The sequence below is a fragment of the Drosophila sechellia genome, chromosome 2L (genome assembly GCF_004382195.2).
Source record: "Drosophila sechellia strain sech25 chromosome 2L, ASM438219v1, whole genome shotgun sequence".
NCBI lineage: Eukaryota > Metazoa > Arthropoda > Insecta > Diptera > Drosophilidae > Drosophila > Drosophila sechellia.
The window spans coordinates 22439835-22465594 of NC_045949.1; the positions used below are offsets into that span (position 1 = coordinate 22439835).

Below are 25760 nucleotides of genomic sequence, written 5' to 3' on the forward strand. Positions count from 1 at the left end.
AAATCGTATAATTACATTCTTACGCGCCGTAAAATTTAAGCTTGAGGAGCGAGTTAAATTTAAAATGTTTATGTTTCAAAAAAATAAAAAGGACAAGAAATTACGGAAATTTAACAGTGAAAAATGTATATATTGATTTGTATGACTTAAAATTTAGCTTAAAATGTGTATTTTTGTTATGTTTTGAACATATATACAACATCTATTTTAAATGTTGCTTATATTGTTTATCCAAAGCTTAAAAATAATTTGTTTTAAAATTTGAAAATTATTAACAGGAATAAAAGGCATACAACTATTAAACACATCCTTTCCGTAACTTTGTAACGATTTTAGCTTTTAAGCAGTAGCAGAATTATTAAAATAAAACGTGGAGCAACCACAGACACAGATCTTCCTATATAATCGTGAATATATACACATGATTGCATAGTGCATGCAATCAACATTTAAAGAAAAAAACTACAATCGCGTGTAACTAAAACATATTCATTCTTGAATAATCTTATGTGTGTATATTAGTTTGTATAAGTATATATAAGTTTGTAATGACTGCAAATTCAAAAATGGTCATTAAGCAGAATCCATATTCGTAATTACATCTTCAGTGCATTGCATTGTTAATTTCCCAATAACCAAACCTAATTTAAATTTAAATCTTTTTTGCTCTATAATACAAGCCATGAATCCTAATTGTAATTATTGTAAAAAATTCGTTGCCACTTCACAACTTTACTACATCTGTAAAAATATTTTATTTCTAACATGTAATTCGCAAAAATATAAAAATAATATGTTTGAAAGTGCGTCCCTTTTACAAATCAACAGCACCAATTTTTTTTTTGTAAAAAGACAGCAGTAATTAACATCATCTGATTTTCGAAAAATTTTAACTTTATTTTACCGATATTCAAATTTGCTGACCTTATAGGTCACGTAAGAATAAGATGAACTTGGCAAAACACCAACAAAAATAAATTTAAAGTAAAAAGGTGCTTACATGAATTATAAAAACCCATAAGACGATGAAAGCGGTGGAAAATGTGCCTATTTCTATTTCCCTCTAAATTCTTGGTTAAGGCACTTGCAATTGGAGTAGGTTAGTAAAAAATTGTATTTTATTCAAATATTTATTTGATTTTATGCATTATTTAATACATACTTATAGTAGATATATTTAATTAAAATATATTTAAGCTTATAACTTTCAACTTATATGTATGTGTTATTACCTGTGCATATTCATACGTATCGGATTTGCTCGTATCGTCACCTAATAAATCCATATTTTACACCTACAATTTTTATAAGAGAATAGCCTATAACACTTAAAAATACGATGCCTATACATATATGCGTTTAATGTTTAAAGATGTTTAAGTATATTATACAAGCTATCAAATAAATTAGGTTCATTTGTATGCTTATCGTAAAAAGCGTTTTTGGGTTTCGCCCATTTTTGAAGATCCCACATGAAAGTGGAGAAAGGACATATGCAGCTGAAGTGTTAACGATAGAATATCGTTTGTCTATTCTTTAATATCATTGTGGTGAGATATGCGCCCGCAGAGGTGGTTCTGGGGTTAGCATAGGTGGAGGCGGATGATCATAGTAACGTTCGATAAACTGAAGCTAAGCAGTGTCTCTGACTTCCTTAAGCTGCTGCCTGTCACCTCTGCATTTAAACTATCTATAACCCACCGATAATCACTTCCTGTTGGGCCTCATCCTCCATGTCAGGAATCTCCTGCTTATGCACTATCATCCCATCGCTGCTGGTCTGACGAGGCGCAGTTTGGCCGTACTTTTGGTGTATGCCGCGGTGACGCTTGAGTGCAAAACGATCAGCGAATGCTGCAGAGCAAATCTCGCACTTGTAGGGCTTTTCTCCGGAGTGTACCTTTGCGTGGTTCTTAAGGTGCGCCGCCTGAGAAAAGGCCGAGCCACAAATTTCACACTTGTATGGCTTTTCGCCCGTGTGAATGCGCCTATGATTCCAAAGAGTAGCGTGGCGCGCAAATCCTTTGTCGCAAACACCGCACACATAGGGTCGCTCGCCACTGTGCGTGCGTTCATGGTTCTTGAGATGTGGTGACTGTGAAAACTGCATGCCGCAGGTTTGGCATCTATATAAAAATAACGCATTTAGTATAAAGAGATTAATTTCAAGTAGAAGATCGGTATTACTTATAGGGTTTCTCGCCTGTATGAATACGCGCGTGATTTTTTAAATACACGGCTTTAGCAAAAGCCAACCCACATATGCTGCACTTGTAGTTTTTTTCCCCGCTGTGCAGCTTTTTATGGGACCACAGACTTGAGTAACGTGAAAACAGACCACCGCATATATTACAACTGAAGGGTTTGGACGGATTTCTGCAGGACAAACACCTTGGTTTTGTTAGCGTAGGATAAGGTTGCAATTTCATTTTATACTCACTCAGTTTTAACAGTAACTGATTGCTTTACCGATCCGCCTACCCCGCTGTGCGAAGCGTGCGAGTGCTGTCCCACTAGCACCACGCCGGAGCCATTGCATTTCTGGCATTTGGTCATCTGCTGGGAATTTCGTTTTTTCACAGGATGGTGGCCAGGCCCACTGCTCGCCTCTCGCTTTGGCGTTGTACCGCCAGTCTGTGCAGCCACAATTTGCTGAAGTTGTGCTTGGGCCTGAGGAGTCGTTGATATGATTTGCACGGGATGCGACATTTGACCTGCAAAAGATGAAGTTAGTTATGGTCCATTTGAAATGTAAACTTTCACAACTACCGTCTTGGGCGACGAAGAGCTGTTGCTGTTGTTGCGCTGTTTGTTCAGCCTGCATGCAGGACTCGCAGCGCACCTGCTTTGGACCTTTGCGTTTGGACTGCTGCAGCATAGAGCTTCCGCAAGTTATGCACTTGCTTGCCTTTGACTCATGTTGCTGTTGCTGCATTACAGATTGCTGAACTGGCTCCAGCGTATCAGAAGACACAATCTGTATCTGACCCATCTGACCATTTCCAATGATGTTCTGTGCCTGCACAAGCCCCTGCGCGCTGACCACGGCAATAGAATCGCCGCCCGCTTGTGCGTTATGCTGTTGTTGTTGCTGCTGTTCCCCGTCTGTATGCATCCGCTTATGAGCATTAAGCAGTGCCAAATGCGGGAACATATCTGAACATACGTCACACTTAAAGCTTATGTTGGATATGGTGTTCTGCAAAGAAGAAAAGCTTTAGGCTTTAGTTAACGAGACTTCCCTTTACATACAGCTGCAATTGGCTTATTTTGATTGACTATCTGGATGCGGCCTTGTGCGTCTACCGTGGCGATGCCAAGAGCTGCACCCTGATTGAGAGGCATTCCGTTGACCAGGGCGTAGTTGTATCCGCCCACGGGCTGGGCTATATAACACGTCTTATTGTCGTCTGTGGTGGCCAGCTGCGCGAGATTGACGGTACCGCCATTGCCCTATGTGAAGACAATATAATATATAATATAATACGTCAGCACCATTAACATATAGTAAGTATAGGTATAGTACTTACATTTGTCGTGTAATAGAAGGTAGGCTGCTGCTCCGTTTTTTGGCCCTCTATTTTGGGCTGTTTAAGAATGGTGCCATCCGCCGTCTGGTACTGTATTGTGGCCGGCTGCCCATTAATGGCATTTGTGAAGATAATGTTTTTGGTAAGGTCTTCCATGGTGCCCAAAAGTCGCTTATGCTTGACAATTAACTTTTATCATACGTTGGCCTTTTATTTACTGCAGCTCCGTCGCGCTTTTCAACACTGCATCACGCGACGCTAATTCTATAAAAGAGAAAAAGAGATGAATATAGTGTCATAGGAACCCAGCGAAAACGACTGATTAAAAATGGCGACGGTGAGACAAAATATATGTACATACGCGACACAAAACATACACAGACGAACGTTTAATGCAGCAGCTCTTTACATTAACAGACTCTAGTATCTAAATCACCTTCGTTTTATTATCATACAATACTGTGTTATTTTTTTCATTATTAATATTACCTTTTACGCAACCGGACCACACCATAAATTGCGTTTTGCCTCCTCCACAATAAAATTGTTAAGATTTGAGTTGGTGTAAAATTGTATTCGTGGATTGATAACGTATTTTAACGATATATTGTTTTGAATAATACAATATATATATTTTAATAGTGTTATCTTTTTCTAACAAATTCCAGCACTTTAACTTTCAGCCCATCATTTTTTACGATTGCTAAAGAGAGATGGAGACAGAACAACGCTCAAAGAGAGAGCAGACGAGCAGCAGTTCTACTTTTCAAAAGTGTGACCGTTTCACGACTCATTGTAATACACATTGCCCTCGAAAATATACCAAAATTCACAAAGAACTGGTTGGTTTTCTTAGAGTCTTTTCACACTTATTCGATAGTTCAGAAAACTTAAATATTCTGATGTACTTTTCGTACTTCGTAACTTGGGTTACATCAACACAGCTAGATTTTGTCTCTTACTTAAAATGCAGACCTTATGATCAGTAGAATCTGGTTGTTATTAGCTTTTGCAAAAAAAATTTGACCTGCGTTCAAAACACGTTTTAAATTTATTGAGAATAAACTTGAAGTATTCTACAAGCTAAGGTAACAGTTTAGGAGCATGGGTTAATGTTAATAAAATATTCCATAAAGTTACCATATAAAACGTACTTAATTTTGTATACTTGAGTCTCTTAGGAATTCTTATTTAACTTTATCACTCGAAGTAATGGACTTGTTTCTAAGTCACAAGTTTTTTCATGTAGCAATGTAATTGCACCACCATTAATATTATATGAATGCTGAGTTAGGGGACAACAGATTTTTTATGATATTGCAACCCCACGTAGTGACTTAAAGCACGCATACGTTTTGGTATTGATCTCAAGATCCTGGATGAACAAAGTTCTTCGAGTGTGTGATTGGTGTTTGAAGATTTCAGCTTCCAAAAATTTAAATGCTCTTTGCGCCCAAAAAATTAAAAAAATTATTAGTGTTGGCAAGCGAACCAACGTGGTCAAATGTTTTCATATAGGAGAATGTCTTGAGCTAGTAAGCTTTATTATTAGCTATTATTGTAGTGATTTCCAACGATTATGTTGTATTGGTTTTAGCTAAATTATGTAACATGTAAAAGAAGGCGTTATATATATTTAGAAGAAAATTTTTTTTTTGCAAATCTATATAAATTAGTCTTGTAAATCAATATATGATAATATATCAAAAAAACTTTTCAACAGGGTGCGCGTTTGAGTAGGCGGGGCAACGTATGGTAACAAATGTTTGGAAGCTGCATGCTTAGTCTCCAAATTATATCTTTTATAGTTACTAGGATTCAGGTGTTTATACAGATATGGCCAGGTCAAAGACACTAGAATAACAAGATGCGTAACTCCATACGATTTTTTGGCACATGATTTTTTCGGCGTTGCTCTCGAAGTTGCTCCAGGCTCTCTCGAATTTTTGTTCGAGAGAGAAAGAGCGGAGAGCTATACAGCGAACAGCTCTTTTCTACGCATACAATGACAGCAGACAACTGTCCCACGTGTGCCCACGATGCTCACGCATTGTAAATTAGACAAAATATGCCCTTCACCTTAGAAGTTCTTAGACTTTAAATCTATATCTATGATAAATTGGCACCATTTGAAAAATTCTTGTTTTGCAATGCCTTAACGTTCTTAAATATAGCTTAGAAATAGTAATACCCGAATCTATGTACATAATATTACAAAACAAACTTCAAAAATAACTTATATTAGAATATTTGTCATTAGAGAATTCAGCTTGCGACGTGTGAAAAATTAATAAGGCAATGATTGTTGAGTGCTTTTGTCCACACTTTTGCAATACACAGTTTTCATATTTTTATTTATTTTATACATTTTTATTACTTAATAGACTCGGACTTCGGGAAACTAAAGGCACCATTTGATATTTTTTTAATATTTGTAACATACACATATTTTGAAATATATTTAAAAATAATAAAAAACAAATGTGTATAAAAAAATGTATTGTTGAGCAATGCATTAAGCGACATTAGTGCTTTCTCATTACGGTTTTATGTAAATAATGAATGTTATATATATATTATATATATGTATATTACACATAATTAATTATCAACATAAATATAAATATGTATAAATTTTAACAAACGAATTTAAAAATCTTTAAAATTATAATAGTCATATTGCTACGAAATTGGCCAAAACTCCAAATACATATGATCGAAGAAACAGAATTGATTTCGGCCCGAAAATCGTCTTCTAGCACACGTACTCACACAAATACGCGTTCTCGTCTATTGTTTTTACTCACACAAGCAAGCAAATTCTATTTTTAGATTTCTTACGCTCTCAGCGTAAGCGAGCGGAAAGAGAGAAATTTTGGCCTTCACCAAAAAAGTAGCTGCATAGTGCCAAACCAATGTATGGCCCTTACGCATCTTGTTATTCTAGTGTCTTTGGTAGAAAAGAATATAATAGATAAATGCAAGAATTCAATTTTCCAGCTAGAATGAAAGCGAAACACATTGTTGCGGTTTCATATTCGTCGCGGCCACGCAAATATGCCGTAGCGACGTTAACGTAAGTTAACTACCCCCCAGAATGCCGTTGTTGCCGTATTTCACACGCTCGCCGTAGCTACGTTAACTTAAGTTAGCTACCACATCCCGCCTGGCTGGGATCCAGGCTGCTGGGTTGTATTTCACAGTGTGCCGCGCCGCCTGCATGAAGTTCTCCCGCGCATGTGATGTGAGCCGGCAGAAGGTGGCGCTGGTTGATGGGGTGCAAGCTTTGACGGTGTAGATCTCGTTGTTGCACTCTTCGATAACGCCATCGTCTGAACGTAGCATGGCTCCTTAGTGACTGATGGGGAAAATAGTAACTTTCTTACAGGCGAACTTAATTACCGGAAATTTGATGATAAAGTGTAATGCGTTATTGGATTGTATAACTTTTTCGGACGATACGGACATAAGGTCCCCTATGGGGGTGTTGGTGGGCTACTCCAGCCAAACAGATCTTAAATTTGCGTGATCAAGAATATTCGGGCTAACAATGTTCATTTTTGCCAGCGTCACGGCCAACATTAAATTTTGAAGCTTCATCATAAGCATTCTATTTCTCGCGAGCAATTTTCATACAAGTGAACGGTGTCAATTTGCGACTCTTTTGCTGTCTTGAGGATTAGGTTGGCGGTGGCAGTTAGTTTATTGATTTGACTCTGGATTTTGGTATTAATTTCTATTTGCCTATTGTTCGCCTCTAAAACCCTACTCTTTTCTAAATCACCAGCATCAGGTGTGCCGGCTACAACCTTTAGTATGGAGCCCAGGAAGTCCAGGCATCCAGCAAGTCCCGGAGGGGAGCTGAATTTACGCTCAGCAGATTTCTCATGTGCGATTGTGGAAATTGATCGAGCATGCCGACCGTCTCCTCTGCCACACGTGCGGAGTGCCTTACATAGGCAGAATTCTCTCACACCAAGATCTGGCCGTCGACTATGGGAATGTATTTGGCGCGCGAATAATCGGTGATGAGCGCCGATGCCAGTGATAGATACACGAAAAGGATAAGATTGGTCCTGTGGGTGAAAGTTTAAATGATTGATTTTTCTGTTCTGTAATCAATAGGGAACCCAACACCGATACTAAGAAAAATGCTTAAGAATACGATATGCGCGGATGGCGCTAGGCTTAGATCTAATACAAATTGCGCCAAGTGGCTAAAAAATTTAAAAATAAGCGGTACGCGGATCTCGCTACTGAGCACGTCATTTTAAATTGTGGACCACCCCCCTCCCTTCAATAAGGACCGCGGTCCCCATGTCCGCTGGCTTGCTCCAGCAACGTGCTGTGGAAATGCTCCACCTGTCCGTTGGAGGTACTGTGCAGTGGTGAAGCGTTTTTAATGCTTACACCAAAGTTGTTACAATGGCATTTCGCTGGCCGGATTTGCCCTGCTGCTTGTGCTGGCTACTAAAGTGTGTGGTTCTTTCCACTTGCCTGCGCTTGTGCTTGTTGGGTCGGCTTGACCCGCTCCTGGGCACTTGCCTTGCATTCATTTTCCTCCACGCTCCTCGCGAAGTTGGCAGCGATCGCATATCTTTCATGGTGACGGCAAGTCCCTTGGCTTTGCTGAGAATAGCACATCTGTGAGACTACGCTTGAGTCCCGAAACAAACACACGTAGTGCATCTTCGCGGAATTTTTCACAGAGTCCCCTTGCTAGGACCGGCTCATATGATATGTTGACTTTATTAGTCAGCAATGTACGTTTTTTGCTGACTTCATCGTAATATTGCAGTAGGGACATGCTGCCTTGTCTCAGCGTGCCTACCTCTTGCTCGATTGGGACGTTTGTCACTGTATGTGAAGTCGAGGCAGCCCCCCTGATTTTGTTTCTTATAATTATAACCGCTTGTACGGCCTAAAAATACGGTAGGCTGCCAGAGCCGCCAGTCTCCACGAAACGTAAGATTCATGTGCGCCTGCGAACTCGGGAAAGCATTTGACGGCATCCAATAGCTCATCGCAGCGGATATCATTACTTATTTCTATGGGTGCATAGGCTTGTAGCTGTTGGGACAATGAGTTGACTTTGTCAATCAAGGCCTTATTTGCAGTGGCTTGCTCAGCTAAGGCAGCGGTGACAGCTGCCTGTATTACGAATTTCAACTGTTCTGCATCTATGTTTCTTGGAGCGGAGGGTGCTGCAATTGAGTGTCTTGGTGCTGGAACGCGAATGTGATTACCACAACCAGAGTCTGAATCACTAGACCGACGGCAGGGGGTTCTATAGCGACGGAAGGGTGAAGTCTTATGCTTCCAATCTAATCAACGTAACTTCGAATACAACGCTTGTGGACGGAGGCAACAAGGCTGCAAAATTCCACGGATCCGTATTACCTTGATACGACAAAACAAAACGGACAAGACAAAGGCAAACGGAAAAATTTTGTGAGCGCGTACAATTAATGCGCTGCTTTTAATAACTGTTTGTTTTTTTTTTCTATTTTTTTTTGTTTTAATTTAAATTATTTTTGCTGCCAATAGCTTATTTCGCCAACCTAATCCACCACCACTTTCACGCGTTGTTGTGCGTGTTAACACTTTTTATTGTTAAATTTTATCTTGGTAATAAAAAAATTGCAAAAATTGTATTTTTGTTTTTATTGTATTTGTATTTATTTATTTGCAGATTCAAGAATAGTTTAAAAAGAGGTGCCCACTAGACTGACCCTTATAATATATTATTTTTTTGATTTCTAAATCGTAGGGCAGAATTCATTTATACTGGAGCCCAAAAGAACCTACAAAAATTTGGGCCGATCGGATAATGTTTATAGCCGCCAAATCGCCCCAAAGTTGGAAATTTGGTTTATATGGAAAAATTACTCATACGTTAACTTTTTTTTGTCTAACTTCTTTAAAAATGGTTTATGAGGAAGTAAGGATTGTATAACCGCACGTCTGGTGGTAGCTGCTGTTGATGGATGCCAAGGTATCCGATAGAAAAGCTGTTCATATTTTGACGGCAACTTCTGAAGCATTCGGAGTAGACCTAAATAGTCTCATTTTAAAAAGAAATTCAGTACGAAACGCAAGAAGAAAGTACCGAGAGCTTGCTCTTACAAGCACAATTTCAGATTTTGGCGAGGAAGTGAGTAAATCATGAAATCGAGAAATGTATGTTTTTTAGGTCAGTAATGCACGTTCAATGGTCGTTCATTGGGATGGTAAACTGATGTATGATATTGTTGGCACACAAAAAGTAGATCGCATTGCAGTTCTGGTTAGCTAAAATGGCATATCTAAATTTCTATGTGCTACTATCATTGAACATTCTACTGGGGAAAACATTGCAAAGGCTGTACTTGACGCATTAATAAGGTGGAATATAAATTACGAGTCTTTCTTCAAACATTTTTATTTAAAATAAATTCTTCTATTTCTTTGCCGACATCACATATATGAGCTTATCTTGAAAAGCGTTTTTAAGCAGTGCTCCCGAGGTACTTTTGTTCAACCAAAGACACTAGAATAACAAGATCAGTAACAAGATCAGTTTTTTGGCACGCGATTTTTTGGCAGTGGCGTGGAGGTGGCTCCAGGCTCTCTCGAGTTTTTGTTCGAGAGAGAAAGAGCGGAGAGCGCTACAGCAAGCAGCTCTTTGCTACCTATACAGTGATAGCAGTATGTGGGCACACGTATCCTCATGCATTGTAAATTTGACAAAATATGCCCTTCACCTTAAAAGTTCGTTGACTTTAAATCTATATTATTTTGTTCAATTGGCACCATGCAAAAAATTCTTGTTTTTCATTGCCTTAACGTTATTATTATTTAAATAAAACTTAGAAATAGTAATAGCCGAATCTATGTACATCGCAAAATAAATTTCGAAAATTACTTTATATTAGAATACTTGTCATTAGGGTATTCAGCTTGCGACGTGAGAAAAATTAATAAGGCAGTGATTGTTTAGTGCTTGTGTCCGCACTTCGTGCCTCCAGATATGACTTTTGCAATAAAAAGTTTTCATATTTTTATTTATTTTATTCATTTTTATTTTCTACTAATTATTATTTTTATGAAATATTTATTTCTCAATGTAATGTCTTCTTTTTGGAAAATTTATGTTTTAAATTACAGTTGCTATAATAATTTCCTTTGTATTTGCTTTAATTATTTAGTATACTTATTAAGTCATTTCACTTATTATGATGTTTGTAAATGAACCATTTTTGTTATTTAAAATGCGCATTATATTCAGCTTTCAGTTTAATTTTTTTTTATCTATATTAATTATTATTTTATATCATCATACTGCTACGAAATTGGCCTTTGTTTTACTCACACAAGCAAGCAAATTCTATTTTTAGATTTCTTACGCTCCCAGCGTCAGCGAGCGGAAAGAGAGCAATTTTGGCCTTCACCAAAAAAGTGGCTGCATAGTGCCAAACGAATGTATGGCCGTTACGCATCTTGTTATTCTAGTGTCTTTGGTTCAACCGTTTCGCAGCAGCTTGGTCCAAGATAAACCAAAAGCTTTACACTTCTGGATTGGATGATTCTGTAATTCACAAAACTATAACACAGGAACAGGAGCTTTCTCTTAAACAGTTTTGTCATTTGCAACTACAGCTAAAATCGTTTTTCTTGGATAAAACTACACTTTTCGATGTTGCAGTTCAACGTATTATTTACGTATATATATATATATATATCATATATATTTATATTCCGCGGTCAATTTAAGTTGAGTAAGCAAGAGATGAATGCACTGCGAGATATTTGCTTATTTATTATACTTTTGTACATAGAAGTATGGTATGAATGTACAAATGCAATCAGTGCTCCAAACTTGGACTTGCAGTTTGTGAAATATGCCCTTATGTACGGAGACATTGATATTGCGGTGTCTCTATTCCCAACAACCAATCCACAAAAATTCTACAGACCCTTTTTTAAACTCAAAGAAGCCAACTGGGAACAGTTCAACGCACTTACCCACCAAACCAACAAGAAATACCCCACCTCCCACAACGTAAACAAAGAAGCCGCTCTAATCAATAGAATCATCCTTTATAGCGCAAACCTCTCCATCCCACAAACCTCACCTAACACACATCCATACAGGGTTCCATGGTGGAATAAACATCTCGATTAATTACGTAAAGAAAAACAACTTGCCTGGAAAAAATTAAACCGCACAATTACTGTTGACAACATTCTAGACTATAGACGCAAAAACGCAATATTTAGATACGAACTAAAAAAGAGGAAAAAAGAAGCTTCCAGCTCTTTCACCTCAACCATCCATCCCACTACTCCCTCATCCAAAATATGGGCCAATATAAGACGCTTCTGCGGACTTAACCCAACAAAACAAATTCATGCCATCACAAACCCAGTAAATAATGAGACTACATTGGCTAGCAACGAAATTGCTAACATATTCGCACAACATTTTTCTGACCTCTCCGGCGACTGGAACTTTTCAGAGGAGTTCCGGAACAATAAATATAGAAATAACCTACATCTCTACACCCCCTCTCCAATAGCCCAAACCATAGAAGAGAACATAACGTATCTAGAACTTAACTCAGCACTACAAACATTAAAAGGATGTGCTCCAGGACTAAATAGAATCTCGTATCAAATGATCAAAAATAGCTCCCACACAACAAAAAACCGAATAACGAAACTATTTAATGAAATATTCAATAGCCACATACCTCAAGCCTACAAAACAAGCCTAATCATCCCAATCCTTAAGCCAAACACCGATAAAACGAAAACTTCCTCATACCGACCCATCTCCCTCAACTGCTGTATAGCAAAGATACTTGATAAAATAATTGCGAAAAGACTCTGGTGGCTAGTGACATATAACAACCTAATTAACGACAAATAATTCGGATTCAAAAAAGGCAAATCGACTTCGGACTGTCTACTCTATGTAGACTATCTCATAACGAAGTCAAAAATGCACACCTCCCTCGTCACTCTTGATTTTTCAAGAGCCTTCGATCGAGTAGGTGTGCACTCCATAATCCAGCAATTGCAGGAATGGAAAACGGGCCCCAAAATAATAAAATACATTAAAAACTTCATGAGCAACAGAAAAATAATTGTCCGCGTCGGTCCGCATACATCAAACCCATTACCCCTATTCAACGGAATCCCCCAAGGTTCACCCATATCCGTAATACTTTTTCTCATAGCATTCAACAAATTATCCAACATCATATCCCTACATAAAGAAATTAAATTCAACGCGTATGCCGACGACTTCTTCCTTATAATAAATTTCAACAAAAACACAAATACAAATTTCAACCTAGACAATCTATTCGACGATATAGAAAATTGGTGCTCCTACTCAGGGGCATCGCTTTCCCTATCCAAATGTCAACACCTCCACATATGCAGAAAACACCACTGCACATGCAAGATAAGCTGCAACAGCATCCAAATTCCTAGCGTTACGTCCTTAAAAATTCTAGGAATGACCTTAAACAACAAATACAAATGGAACACACACATAAACCTACTTCTACCCAAACTACACAACAAGCTAAATATAATAAAATGCCTATCAAGTCTTAAATTTAATTGCAACACGCATACACTACTTAATGTCGCAAAAGCAACAATTATAGCCAAACTAGAGTATGGTTTGTTTCTGTACGGCCATGCTCCCAAAAGCATTTTAAACAAAATAAAAACACCGTTTAACTCCGCTATCCGTCTAGCTCTCGGCGCCTATCGCTCTACCCCAATAAATAACTTACTTTACGAATCGAATACTCCCCCCTTAGAAATGAAACGAGACCTTCAAATAGCCAAACTATCCCAAAACCTAATCTTCTCCAAAAATACACCAATACATAAGTTCTTGAAGCCTAAAAAAACTAATAAGAAAAAAACATCAACAATAGACCGAACAATTAAGCTTAGCCTAGAACTTAATCTACCCTACAAACCAATAAAACTCCACAAAAACAGACCATCATGGACCCTCCCCAATCTAATAGACACGTCACTTAGAATCCATAAGAAAGAACAAACATCTCCAGACCAATACAGAAAATTATACGAACACACAAAGAATAACCTCAAAACACATAATTTCATATTCACTGACGGTTCAAAAATTAATTACACAATATCATTCGCCATTACAACGGAGACAGACGTCTTGAAATACGGCATACTGCCCCCATATTCATCCGTCCTCACCTCCGAAACAATCGCCATCCTAGAAGCAATAGAACTTACTAAAAACCGAAGGGGCAAATTTATTATCTGTTCCGACTCCCTATCAGCAGTAGATTCAATTCAAAACACAAATAATAACAACTTTTACCCAAGCAGAATACGATCGCTAATAACGCAACACGCACCTAAAATTAAAATAATGTGGATTCCTGGCCATTCAGGAATAAAAGGAAATGAACTAGCCGATCAAGCTGCAAAATCAGCAAGCAGTATGCCACTTATCCTCACCCCAAACATAAATACAACAGATATAAAAAAACACCTTAAAGCCGACCTTGCGACAAAACAGAAAGAACACATAATAAACTGCAGTCCATGGTACCAATCTATTAACACGAATACCTCACACACATGCGATTACCTTAAACAATCCCACCCAAATTGGACCAGACTCGACCAAATAAAAATAATACGACTTCGACTAGGACACACAAACATAACCCACCAACACTACCTAAATCCCAATTCAATACCAACTTGTCCGTTTTGCCAAGGTGATATTTCTTTAAACCACATATTAAACTCATGCCCTTCCCTCCTACAAACCAAGCAAGATATATTTAACAACACCAACCCTCTAGACCTTCTTAGCAAACCCAATCCAGATAACATACAAAAACTCATACTTTTCCTCAAAAAAACTAAATTATACCACAAAATCTAAAAACAAAACAGACATTTGTACATAACAAGCCAGCAATTAGTTACCAAATTAGATATTAACTAAATTAAGATATAATAACATTGTAAATAAATATAGCTGTAAGCCCCGTAGCTAATGCTATACTATCTAAGTTAGTCTAGTTTTGTAAACTATTCTATCTATCATAATAAATAAATAAATATTGCGGTGTCTGAAAAAATAATCTCCAAAATCAAAAGTAATTTGTGGTATTTATCCCTGAAAAAAGCTGGCTTAGCATTTTTCGATCCTACAGTGACAGTTGCTGAAAAAAGAAATAAGATTAACCAATTAAAATCAGAGGACTTCATATGTTACAAAAGCAGTTACTTTTTCGATGCATTCGGGCTATCCAGCAGTTTCCTAAAACATAAACTAACCTGGACAGAAAATGACGATTATATCGAGTCATTTAATTTTTGTGCTGGTTTGTTGTCAATGATACTGCTGAGTGTGGCATAGAATTTATGAAGGACTACAATTGAATTTTGGCAAAAAATAAGGAGGAAAAACCACTTATTCTTGAATTCGTTGAGAGATATCGCAAAACATATCGATCACATTGTAAAAAATACCTTATAGGTATAAAACTGAGTTCAGAAAAATGTGTTTGTAAATATACAGAAATACATTAGCAATAATTAAATTAACACACTTTATAAAACTGAGTTCAGAAAAATGTGTTTATAAATATACAGAAATACATTAGCAATATTTAAATTAACACACTTTATTGGCGTTTATCTTTTTTATGTGCTTGTAACTTATTCTGGCTATAATCAGTTATACTAAATATTACAAATTAACTTACAAATAAACAAAAAAATAAGTTGATAAATTTTTTTTAAAGAAGTTAGACGAAAAAAAGTTTACGTATGAGTAATTTTTCCATATAAACCATTTTTATAACTTTGGGGCGATTTGGCGGCCATTAAACATTATCCGATCGGCACCAAATTTTTGTAGTTTGTTTTGGGTCCTAGTAGAAATGAATTCTGCCCGGCGTTTTGAAATATATTTATAAGGGCCAGTCTAGTGCCCACTTAAATTTTTTGGTGTTGTCTGGTGCCCTAATCTACTCCAATCGCATATGCGCAAATTTATATAGACCAGATCAGATTGAGAGGAGTTTGGAGTTCTTAGGTGTTCTATGATGCCGTAGATTTCTTGAAGATCATCATCCTGATCAAGGATCAACTATTGAAGTCAAATTCTAGGCTATAATTTCAAAAACGCACAACAAAAGATTCAGGGAGACCATTTGGCTGCTACACCGAAGCCGCGAGCGAAGAAAATTGGGTTGGGGGCACTGCGGCGATTGATTGAGAATAAGATCGAAAGGGAAATAATACTGGATTTTCAACATGCGGTTACACTATGGGCAGCAATTGCCACAACATGGCAGCACTGGAATACCGATAGCAAAATGAAATGGCAACGCCGATCGCTGAGTTCAGGAAGGTGCAACGGAAGGATGCTGTAGAAGGGTGCGAGCCAGACAAGGGCACAGATGTCGAACGGTGACTGTGCGGACTTTGGACAAGCACAAAGAGGACGCACCGTGAACTAACGGGAAGCTAGGACGCACGGAGAAAGAGACGGTTAGTGCAAACAGACAGTGAGAAGGTGTCAAGCAGTGAGATACTCGCAGGACATAGAAGGAAGGTCGATCACTGTAAGTAGAGATTGATACTCGGAGCAGGACAAACGAGGACTTGGGGTGGTTGGAAGGGACAGTGATGTCAGTGGTCGGCAAAGGTGGTCCCAGGAAGAGCATTGGCCTAACATAGTGGACGATGCACCCTGCCCCATAACATTCTAAGCCCATTTGAGCCGGCAGTTGGTCAGCTGTCGAGAACACGCAGGACAAAGAAGGCAAGACGACGGAGAAATCCGCCGTCAATTATTATTATAAAGCTATTATAATCAGAATCTCTGCCTTCTGCTTGGTCGGGCAATCACAAAATTATAAATTTGGTGGGACGTCAGCGCCCACCGGAATCGCACGAACAAACCGTCTTATGCCTTGTCGAGAAGACGCTGGTAGAACGCGAGGAGGACACTGTTGCGGTCACCGAATGCAGTGAAACCACGTACCATACCTTCTGCGAGCGGTCACACTTAGTCCAGCTACCTGTGGGCAATAATGCCCGTGGATGACGTCAATCATCAAATAAGCGGCAACTTCCGTTAGCACTGATGGCGATCCAGAGTTATTTGTTGCCTGGTGACCATTGAACAAGCAGTAATTATTAACGGCACTGATTTCGTAAACCTGTAAAAATCATTAAACAAGCAGCCCGGCCTCGTTAGGTCTCTTTTATTAATACTATCGTTGGCCGCGATCCAGCTAGATATTAAGTTGTAATTGCATACAATGTATATACGTGTTCCAACATATAATAGATTACAACACTATTGAAAATGCTCTCGCGAAATTTTATAATTTTTCTGGGATATCGGTAGATATATGTATTAGATATATGCTAATAAAATGAGCAAAAAATTTAAAATTGTTCAAAAGTGTGGGTGTTACTGTTTTGTAGGTGTAGGTGTAACCAATAGAAATTGGCAAGAAAAACAACACAAGGAAGAAAAATCTAAAAAAATGTTAATAGTGTGGGCGTGGCAGTTTTGTGCGGTTTTAGGGCGTTGAAGTGGGGGTGGCAAAAAGTTTTTTGTCAAATCGATAGAAATTTACATAATTAATAAACTTATGAAAAAATATCCAGAAATAAACTGCACTGTGGACCTATTCTCCCGCTTTCACTCTCTCGCTCTTTCGCTCCCCCACACAAAATCTAAAATTTCTGAGCATGCAGACTGCTCTCGTGCGGTTCTTTTAACAGCTCACTTGAAAGTTTTTGATCTTGTGTTTTCGTGCACAGTGGTTTTGGTAGGTTTCGGCGTAGTTAGAGATAGTTTTCGTCGAGCCGATGATCTTCTTTCCGCACTTAATTCACAGTTTAGTGGTCTAAGGCTATTAGATGAATCTCCAAAGCGCAAAAAAGCCGCTGGTGGGAGGCTGCATAAGGCCCCGCAACCACGGGCAAATGATCAACAGGACTCCACAACTGATCAGCTGTCAGTCGCAGCAAATCCGCATATGTTGTTTAGATCGGCAGCTAAAGAGATTGGGAGCAATCCGATCAATCCGCTGTGGAGGGAGCCCACCCTGGGATTGCTAAAGATTCCGAATTGTCTGCACTGGTTTCTCAAATAGCAATTACACCTGTCCCGATTAGTTCACACAAGGGAACATTGAGTCCGGACTACCGGCACAAGTTGGCACTTCAGAAATACAATCTGCAGGGCCAAAACCCCTCGCGGTGGCTCCACTAAAGAAACAAATTTTCGTTTCTCGGCTTTCCCCTGATCAAACATCATCTGATGTATTGTCTTATATACAAGACAAAACAAAAGCCGATAATATAAAAGTGGAAAAATTTAACTTCTCTTACGCTAGGGATATATCATCTTTCAAGATAACTGTCCCAAACGAGCTTTTTTCGACCATATGTTCGGGTGGGTAAAAGAGTTCGAAGCTAAGATCAAAAATAGGAAAAAGGGGCCCGTGGGAATTAAACTTCCCTCACGTGGCCAAACCCCTGCACCATCCGCCTCTTCATCTTCTTCAACAACTTAAAACGAATCTTCCTATCAAAATGCTAGAGGCTTGCGTAGAAAACTAACAAAATTTTATTGTGATAGCCTTTCCTTTCCTTTCCTTTCCATATAATAGTGTTCACAGAGACTTGGTTAAAGCCGGATATACTTAACTAACTTTGACCGTCCCTCCAGACGGGAAGGTGGAGTCTTAATTGCAGTTAGATCTACCCTTGCTTTTACTTTTTGACGAGTCCCGTAACTCTGAATTCTTATGCGTAAAGCTGTCATTTTCCGACAGCTCAGTTTATATTACGTGTTCGTATATCCCACCATCTTCTGAATTCTCAGAATATCAGAATCATCTGTCCGCTCTCCAATCCATCTTAAATAAACTGCCTGACAGGGACCAATTGCTGGTTCTAGGTGATTTTAATATACCTGGCACAACGTGGTCCCCAGAAGAAAATTCGAATATGCTTCTCCCTTTAGCACAACATGAATTTATTGACGACTTGCTCGACTTATCGTTTGACGCAAGTTAATTATATTCGAAACTCTCTTGGTCGACTGTTGGTTCTATGTCTTGTAACAAGTCCTGAAAGTGTGTTTCTGTCCAGGCTAGCACCTCTTACTCAACCTGAAGATCTATATCATGCTACTTTCGAGGATGCAATCGACATAGGTACGGTATTAAAAGTAAATTCAGAGAAATCAACAAAGCAAATTCACTGTTTTCGCAAGGCAAATTTAAGGAGGCTAAACAATTTTATTGCTGGCTTTAATTGGTCCGATCTTTACTCCTGCAAAATAATGGCGGATGCGATTAATATGTTTTATACCGCAATTAAATCATTTTTTGACTCTAAACCTCCTTGGTTTAATAAAGAGTTCACACTCTCTACTCTACACTCTATCTCAGTCCATCATTTATAAATATGTAAGTAAATCCCTGGCTGTGTGCTCAGATTCTGTGCGGAAGCCTTGTTCAAGCCTCTACTGAAACTGAAACCTTATCTCTGGAATCTTCACAGTTCCCTCATATATGGAAGGAGTCCTTTGTGATTCCTCTTCATAAAAAAGGTAGCAAACTGGGTGCAAGCAATTACAGAGGAATCTCTAAATTGTCGGCTATACCAAAACTTTTTGAAGATGTTATCACTCCTCATTTGCAGCACCTTTGTAGATCAATCATATCACCGTGTCAACACGGTTTTATGAAACGCAGATCAACAACCACTAACCTCTTGGAGCTAACTTCTTTCGTAATACAGGGTTTCAAAAATAATCTTCAAACAGATGTCATCTACACTGACTTTAGTAAAGCCTTTGACTCTGTTAATCATTACATTCTAGTAAGAAAACTTGATCTATTAGGTTTCCCTGTTGATCTTCTAAATTGGATTTCAAGTTATCTGAATGGCAGGACGCAAAAAGTCCTCTTAAAAAATTCTCTTTATTGTATTCTCCGAGTCACATCCGGTGTGCCACAAGGGAGCCACCTTGGTCCGCTTCTTTACAGACCTCCCCTTAGTAATAAAACATTCGCGTGTACTTATGTACGCAAACGATGTAAAATTATGCCTCTAGCACACGGACATTTCGCGCCATTTGGACTTACAATTCGATGTAGACAGCTTTCAAATATGGTGCCGTGATAGCATATTAAACTTAAATGGCTCCAAGTGTAAAGTTATGACCTTTTGTCGTGTCAACCCAATACTCTCGACTTACACTATAAGTGGAAGCCCCTTGGACAGAATAACACGAGTTGATGATCTTGGTGTTCTTCTGGACCCTAGACTAAAATTTTCTGAACATATTTCGACTATTGTCAATAAGGCCAGGGTTGTGCTTGGTTTTATAAAAAGGTGGTCTAAGGAATTCGATGATCCTTACTTGACTAAAACCTTATTTATTTCGTTAGTCCGTCCGATTCTCGAGTACGGATCACCTGTTTGGAGTCCACAATACGCAGTCCACTCGGACCGCATTGAATCGGTCCAAAAAAACTTATTACTTTTTGCCTTGCGGCGCCTAAATTGGGATGCAAACCGTATATTACCTCCTTATACTAGTAAACTACTTTTAATTAATTTACCGTCCCTAGCTAACCGTGGAACTATGCTTGGAACAGTCTTTATTCGTGGGGATGTTGAGAGTCCCGACTTGATTAGTCGGCTTAACTTCTCGGTTCCAAGTAGATTCACTAGAAACTATATACCCCTTATCTTAAATCATTGTAGATCTTCTTATGAGTTGCATAACCCTTACAGAGTTGTATGTTCTGACTATAATAGACTTTATCCTATTATCTGTAATCTTGACTCTCTGCCGCTAATAAAGCAATAGATTTTATCTTTTCTATTACATAATTAGATCCTACTAACACTAATATTTAACATAGTTGTTTTACATTATATTCATTTCCTCGTTCCTGTTCTCTTTTTTATATCGCTTCTATATCTTCTCGCGAATCGAGCCGTACGATACACGGCAGCGCCGTGAGTCTATGAATAAGAATCATAAAGAATCAACTCTGCGTCTATGTCTCAGAAACTTTACTTTTACTTTAATTTAACTTTCTAGCTTTTATATTTCCTGAGATCGAGGTGTGCATACGGACATGAGCAGATTGACTTGGCTAGTAATATATACACTTTACGGGAGACTGTTCACTTTTACAATAGATTATCTTTCGATCAACTACCGGCTCAAAAAGAGGAGAAACACACATCTCTAAAAAAAACTGGGGTGTGTTCCTTTTTCACGTTTTTTCGTTTCTTCGTGTAAATTGAATACCAGTTGTTTTCGCTTTTACGTTTTCACCCTATAAATAAATAAAACATTTTTGGTGGCCCATGAGGAGAAACAAACAATTGATATCGACGTATTGAACACAAACCAGCGTTCTGAACATTCTGCTTTTATAGCGCGTGTTTCAGTGACGTTATCAGCCACGCACAGAAAGCTATGACTAACGGAACCACACATATCGGATCTACAAACAACGGACACAAGGAATTACTAAGCTATATTTTCAGTTTCCCGCTTCTGACTGAAAGAAGTAAGTGTTTCTGTAGGTGTAGTAAACCTTAACCACGCATTTGGCCCCGATGCATCTGCTAGCCCTTTTGAAGAGCAGTCGAATTTGATGGGAACATTGCGCCACTTCTCTCGTATCTTAAGATGTCAAATCACCAAAAAAAAAGTATTTACTGCAGAACTTCAAAAAAATATTAACACGAGAAATTTACAATGACCGATGCAAGCAACAATGAGAAAACCATCGGTGCAACATCGATGCTTCTAATTGCTCTCGGTCAGTTTTTTTTTTCTCTATTCAACATTCTGTTCATCTGGTTCACATGGCTCTGACCGTCCGGCCAGCGCTCTCAGCTTTACCAGTACGGCCAACGCCATCACACCATACTACATTATTCCATTGCATCATCTCCTCCAAGCCCTATCCTACACGACCTACGACAACCAATGTCTAACGGTCTCAATAGCGCGCAGGCCGACCAACACAGCGCAGCGTACAGCTCATTTGTTTCTCCTGAGACGCAACTTCTCAATGAAGTTGCCACACAACGAATAGCTTTCACGACAATTTTGGATACAGCTGTAGTCCGGATTACTGACATCAACACCAGACAATCAAGCATAGCTTAGGCTTTTATTGACAATGGTTCCGAACTGAAAGGCATGTAATCTCCCACATCGGCCTATATTATCAGACAAACAGGCTACGTCCCCGTGGGTGTGGATTTCATTCCAAAGATAATGCTTTCAAATATTCGAAGAGGCACTCAGGAAGATAGGTTGGATTGTGTTTGGACCAGTGACTAGATCGAGGGTAGATACATTCCCCGTGCGCTGTAATCTCATGACGCCAGACTAGATGGTGCACAAGTTTCCCGAACTAGATCACGTGCCCAAAGAGCGCCAACTAACTCCTGAGGGAAAATGGCGTGAAAAACATTTTATGGACACCCATGTTCGTCAACCAATACACCATCACACGGTTCTCCTGCCGTTCAAAACTGTTTATGATCCTTCTCAAGGATTTTGTTCAGAAATGCATCAGCAAGTCCTCAGAGCTTAATTTATAGATCAACTTTTAGTCCCGTTAAATTCGGCGCATTAACAAAATACACTTATAGGGTCGGAAACGCTTCCACATATTACTTACTTTTCAACGACCCTAAAATACCCTTTTGCTCTACGAGTAACGGATATAAAAATATCAATACAATTTTAACAAGAGAGAATTCTATAGTCGACTTCCCCGACTGTCAAATACCCGATACTCAGCTAGTAGAATTTCATATTTTTTTTTGGGATATCGATAGACATTAGTTAATAAAATTAGAAAAAATTAAAAATACTTTCAAAAGTGAAGCAAAAAGTTTTTTGGCAAATCGACAGAAATTTACAAGACTAACAAATATATGAAAAAATATCAGAACCTTTTGCAAAAGTGTGGGAGTGACAGTTCTGGGCGGTTTGTAGGCGTGCAACATGAATCAACAAACTTGCGCTGAGTCTATGTCACTACAATATGTATGCCTAATCTCGACGTTCATATGGACGGACACACGGACACACTAGAATAAGAAGATGCGTAACGCCATAGAGGTGGCTCCAGGCTCTCTCGAATTTTTGCTTAAGAGCGAGAGAGCGTAGAGCTCTACAGCGAACAGCTCTTTTCTACGCATAGAATGACCACAGACAACTGTATGTGCGCACACGTATGCTCATGCATTGCAAATTTGACAAAATATGCCCTTTGGCTTAGCGTTCTGCTGTTCGCTCAGCAATTAAGTTGCATTATGTGCATTACAATTGGCTTCAGTTACCTACGCATCGATTCAGAATCTCGCTCGCTATAGCCAATAGTATCGTTTGAAATCACTATATACAGTTCGCCTTTTCATTGCTCAAAATATCTAATAAAAAGCTTATAGCTCAACAAGAATAAAAAGGGAAATTGAAGAATTGGAACAGATAGATAGATTGGCACACACAGTATCTCAAGCTAAAGGAAGCGAAGATTTGTTACTTAGGGATTCAAATCAGGAAGCTTATATTGTGTAAGTCAAGACTTTTGGCTTCTACATTTCGTGCCGGTAGACAAGTCGGTACTAATTTAATCGCCGCCGTAAGACGGCAAAACATCGAAAATTGGGTTCTACAGCAGGTACAAAATATTGCTGACCGTAGATACTTAATTTCGTCCTTCGAGCACAGACAAGATATACTTAGGAACGCTCATAAGAAAGAGTGTGATAGTGAGTTTCACTGAATTTGTGTTAACCCTAATGCGTCTGGGCATACTGCTTTTGCTTTTGTAACTTACCGCCAAAAAGGTAGCTTTCAAAAAGTTGGAGGACACACTTCGGTGAGATAAGTTAAGTAGTTGCTAATGGGCGAGGTTAGACTTAGCTTCGTTCAAAAATGTGGGCATGGCAAAAATTTTTGGCAAATCGATAGAAATTTACAAGACTGTAAAACTGTGAAAAATATCAACACATTTTTTAAAAGTGTGGGCGTGGCAGTTTTGTGCGGCTTGTTTACGTAAGAGTGGGCGTGGCAACATGGGCCTTCGCCTGTAAAATCTGTATGCTGAATCTCAACCTTCTAGCTTTTATAGTTCATTTGATCTGGACGTTCATACGGACAAACGGAAAGGGGGAGGCAATTAGATCATTTATAAATCAGTTAATTAATGTAAATTTGAAAAAAGGTTTATAGGGGAAAATAATTCTATAAAATGAAAAATTCCAACAAATTAAATAGGTGTTTCTAGTAAATACAAAAAGTATGTCTTCGTTTGGCACGGATAATACAAATGAAATAAATTCCAAAAGGTTAGAGGTTGTTTATTGCATCTGTTCTAATTAATGATATAATTTACATACAATGGTGCTGGTTATGCGGAGAGGGGGGGTTGTCACTACATTTCAAAAAAGCTTAGGAAAAGCCGAATATTTAAAGACTTCCCTGTAATTGCTTTCATCCTGTTTGTTACCTTTTCAATGAAGAAAGCTATTTTAAAGCAATTCGTCTATTGATGTCTATCGGATTGCCCTTTTGACAATGTCTGGATAACGGGCAAATGATTAAAATATTCTGGGAATTGGAGCATGTAACATGTAATTAGGCAACATGCCTAAAACTAAAACTCCACCAGCTCTTGCAGCTGATCAGCTGTGTAGTCCTGTTTATCACTTGCCAAAGGTTGCGGGGGGTTCCCTTTAGGCAACCTACCGCAACGTACAGCTGTGGAGACTCCTCTAATAGCTTAAAGCATTTATAACGTGGAAATTAGATATGTTTTATTTGTCTATCGCACGAAATATTTATAATTATATTTAAAGATGGGTTAAAACATTTCTGTAAACTGTGAACGCCACTCAGAAATAATCTGGCATGTCACTGGTTTCAAAAAATCGTAGACCATGTAATAACCACTAATTACTTTAGGATCATAAATTAAAACTACGCCGTAGTGGTACTTTTATTTGTTAACTCAGGAATTGAAAATATTAATTTCTATAAATTTAAATCACACTGAAAAACATTAAGCATGGGTACTGCTTACTTTCTATACAATTCCACAGCTTTTTTAACGACCTGAGCAGTGTTCAATCTTACCGTAGCTTTGTGCCCATCTACCAAACCGATTTTTCTACTCAGTAGCAACAGCACCAGGCTGTTATTCACCATTTCTTTACTGGTCAAAATATTTGTGTCTGCACAAAATTTTTTGTCCAACATCGGCGTTGAACTACAGCGAACAGCAAACTATAATTTCCCTGTTGGCTTCATCGTTGATAATATGAGGCAAAGTTGAAACTGATCAGTCAAATGTACATATGTATGTACACAAAGGTGTTGCCATTAAGGTGTTAAGGTGTTGCCATTAGATTTTAGCGATAGCGATTTGACAGAAATGTCTGGGTCCGTCCATTCTAGTTGCACTTATAAATTTTATTGGACATTGCTCTTAATCTCTTTCATGCTGATAACTTACAATTCTCTCCGTCCTAGTATTGGGTATAGGCACTGAGACTTAATCAGCAACCGTTGGACTTCGTTCAGAAGTAATAGTTCTGGCGAAACTCATTATTCTATACAAAAGAAATAGAAATAAGACCGAATTAAGCGACATAAGTTGAGTTCCGAATTGAAAGGGTTATGGTAAATTAAGAATTTAAGAATGAGGTAGGGCAACTAGCATTTACGGGGTTGGTTGACCGTGCATGAAACTTTTGAAATTATAGCTGTTGTTTGTTGAAAAGTATTAAAAATCGGTTCTTCATTGTCGATTAATATAAGGTGGAAGCCTTATCAAAGGTCCACACAATGGCCCTAACTGCTGAATTTTAACTGAATTTCGTTCTCTTAAAAAACATTATTTTTTAAAGAAATATAAGATGTGGAAATGAATGAAATTTTAAACAAGTCTTTGGTGCTGCGGAGAATAATAAGAAGAAACGTACTTGCATTCGTTATGAAATCAATCTGAATGTCCGTTTTCCGTAGTCTAATTAAAAAGTTTTCCACAGGAAGGAATTTTATTACACAATTTTGAAGACATTGACATTTTGAAGACATTCAAGGATATTAATAGTATATAGTTTTCGTAAACATTACGA

The 25760-nt window shown here is 38.3% G+C and overlaps 2 protein-coding genes across 3 annotated transcripts; both read right to left on the reverse strand.

The window, feature by feature from the left end:
* Positions 1-666: 666 nt before the first annotated feature.
* LOC6619339 (zinc finger protein 93) lies at positions 667-4290 on the reverse strand. Of its 2 annotated transcripts, none has more exons than XM_002043520.2 (7): positions 4020-4290; positions 3531-3794; positions 3253-3453; positions 2770-3199; positions 2441-2714; positions 2188-2376; positions 667-2126 (listed from the first exon to the last, which is right to left on the reverse strand). In XM_002043520.2, exons 2-7 carry the CDS (start codon positions 3684-3686, stop codon positions 1691-1693), a joined length of 1686 nt encoding a protein of 561 aa, XP_002043556.1. In that variant the 5' UTR covers positions 3687-3794; positions 4020-4290; the 3' UTR covers positions 667-1690. The 2 variants fall into 2 exon arrangements, with proteins under 2 accessions (XP_002043556.1, XP_032583166.1); XM_032727275.1 differs by having other exon boundaries at positions 2188-2391.
* A 2127-nt stretch (positions 4291-6417) lies between these two features.
* LOC6619341 lies at positions 6418-25076 on the reverse strand. Its single transcript, XM_032727381.1, has 2 exons — positions 24757-25076; positions 6418-7606 (listed from the first exon to the last, which is right to left on the reverse strand). Exons 1-2 carry the CDS (start codon positions 24877-24879, stop codon positions 7130-7132), a joined length of 600 nt encoding a protein of 199 aa, XP_032583272.1. The 5' UTR covers positions 24880-25076; the 3' UTR covers positions 6418-7129.
* Between the last annotated feature and the right edge of the window lie 684 nt (positions 25077-25760).

Coding starts and splice junctions, on each gene's coding strand:
- LOC6619339 (XM_032727275.1), bottom strand. CDS start 3,686: ATGGAAGACCTTACCAAAAACATTATCTTCACAAATGCCATTAATGGG. Junction 3,200..3,252: donor AAAATAAGCCAATTGCAGCT/GTATGTAAAGGG, acceptor TCTTCTTTGCAG/AACACCATATCCAACATAAG. Junction 2,127..2,187: donor ACAGGCGAGAAACCCTATAA/GTAATACCGATC, acceptor ATTTTTATATAG/ATGCCAAACCTGCGGCATGC.
- LOC6619341 (XM_032727381.1), bottom strand. CDS start 24,879: ATGTTGGACAAAAAATTTTGTGCAGACACAAATATTTTGACCAGTAAA. Junction 7,607..24,756: donor TAGATGGGCACAAAGCTACG/GTAAGATTGAAC, acceptor TTTCACCCACAG/GACCAATCTTATCCTTTTCG.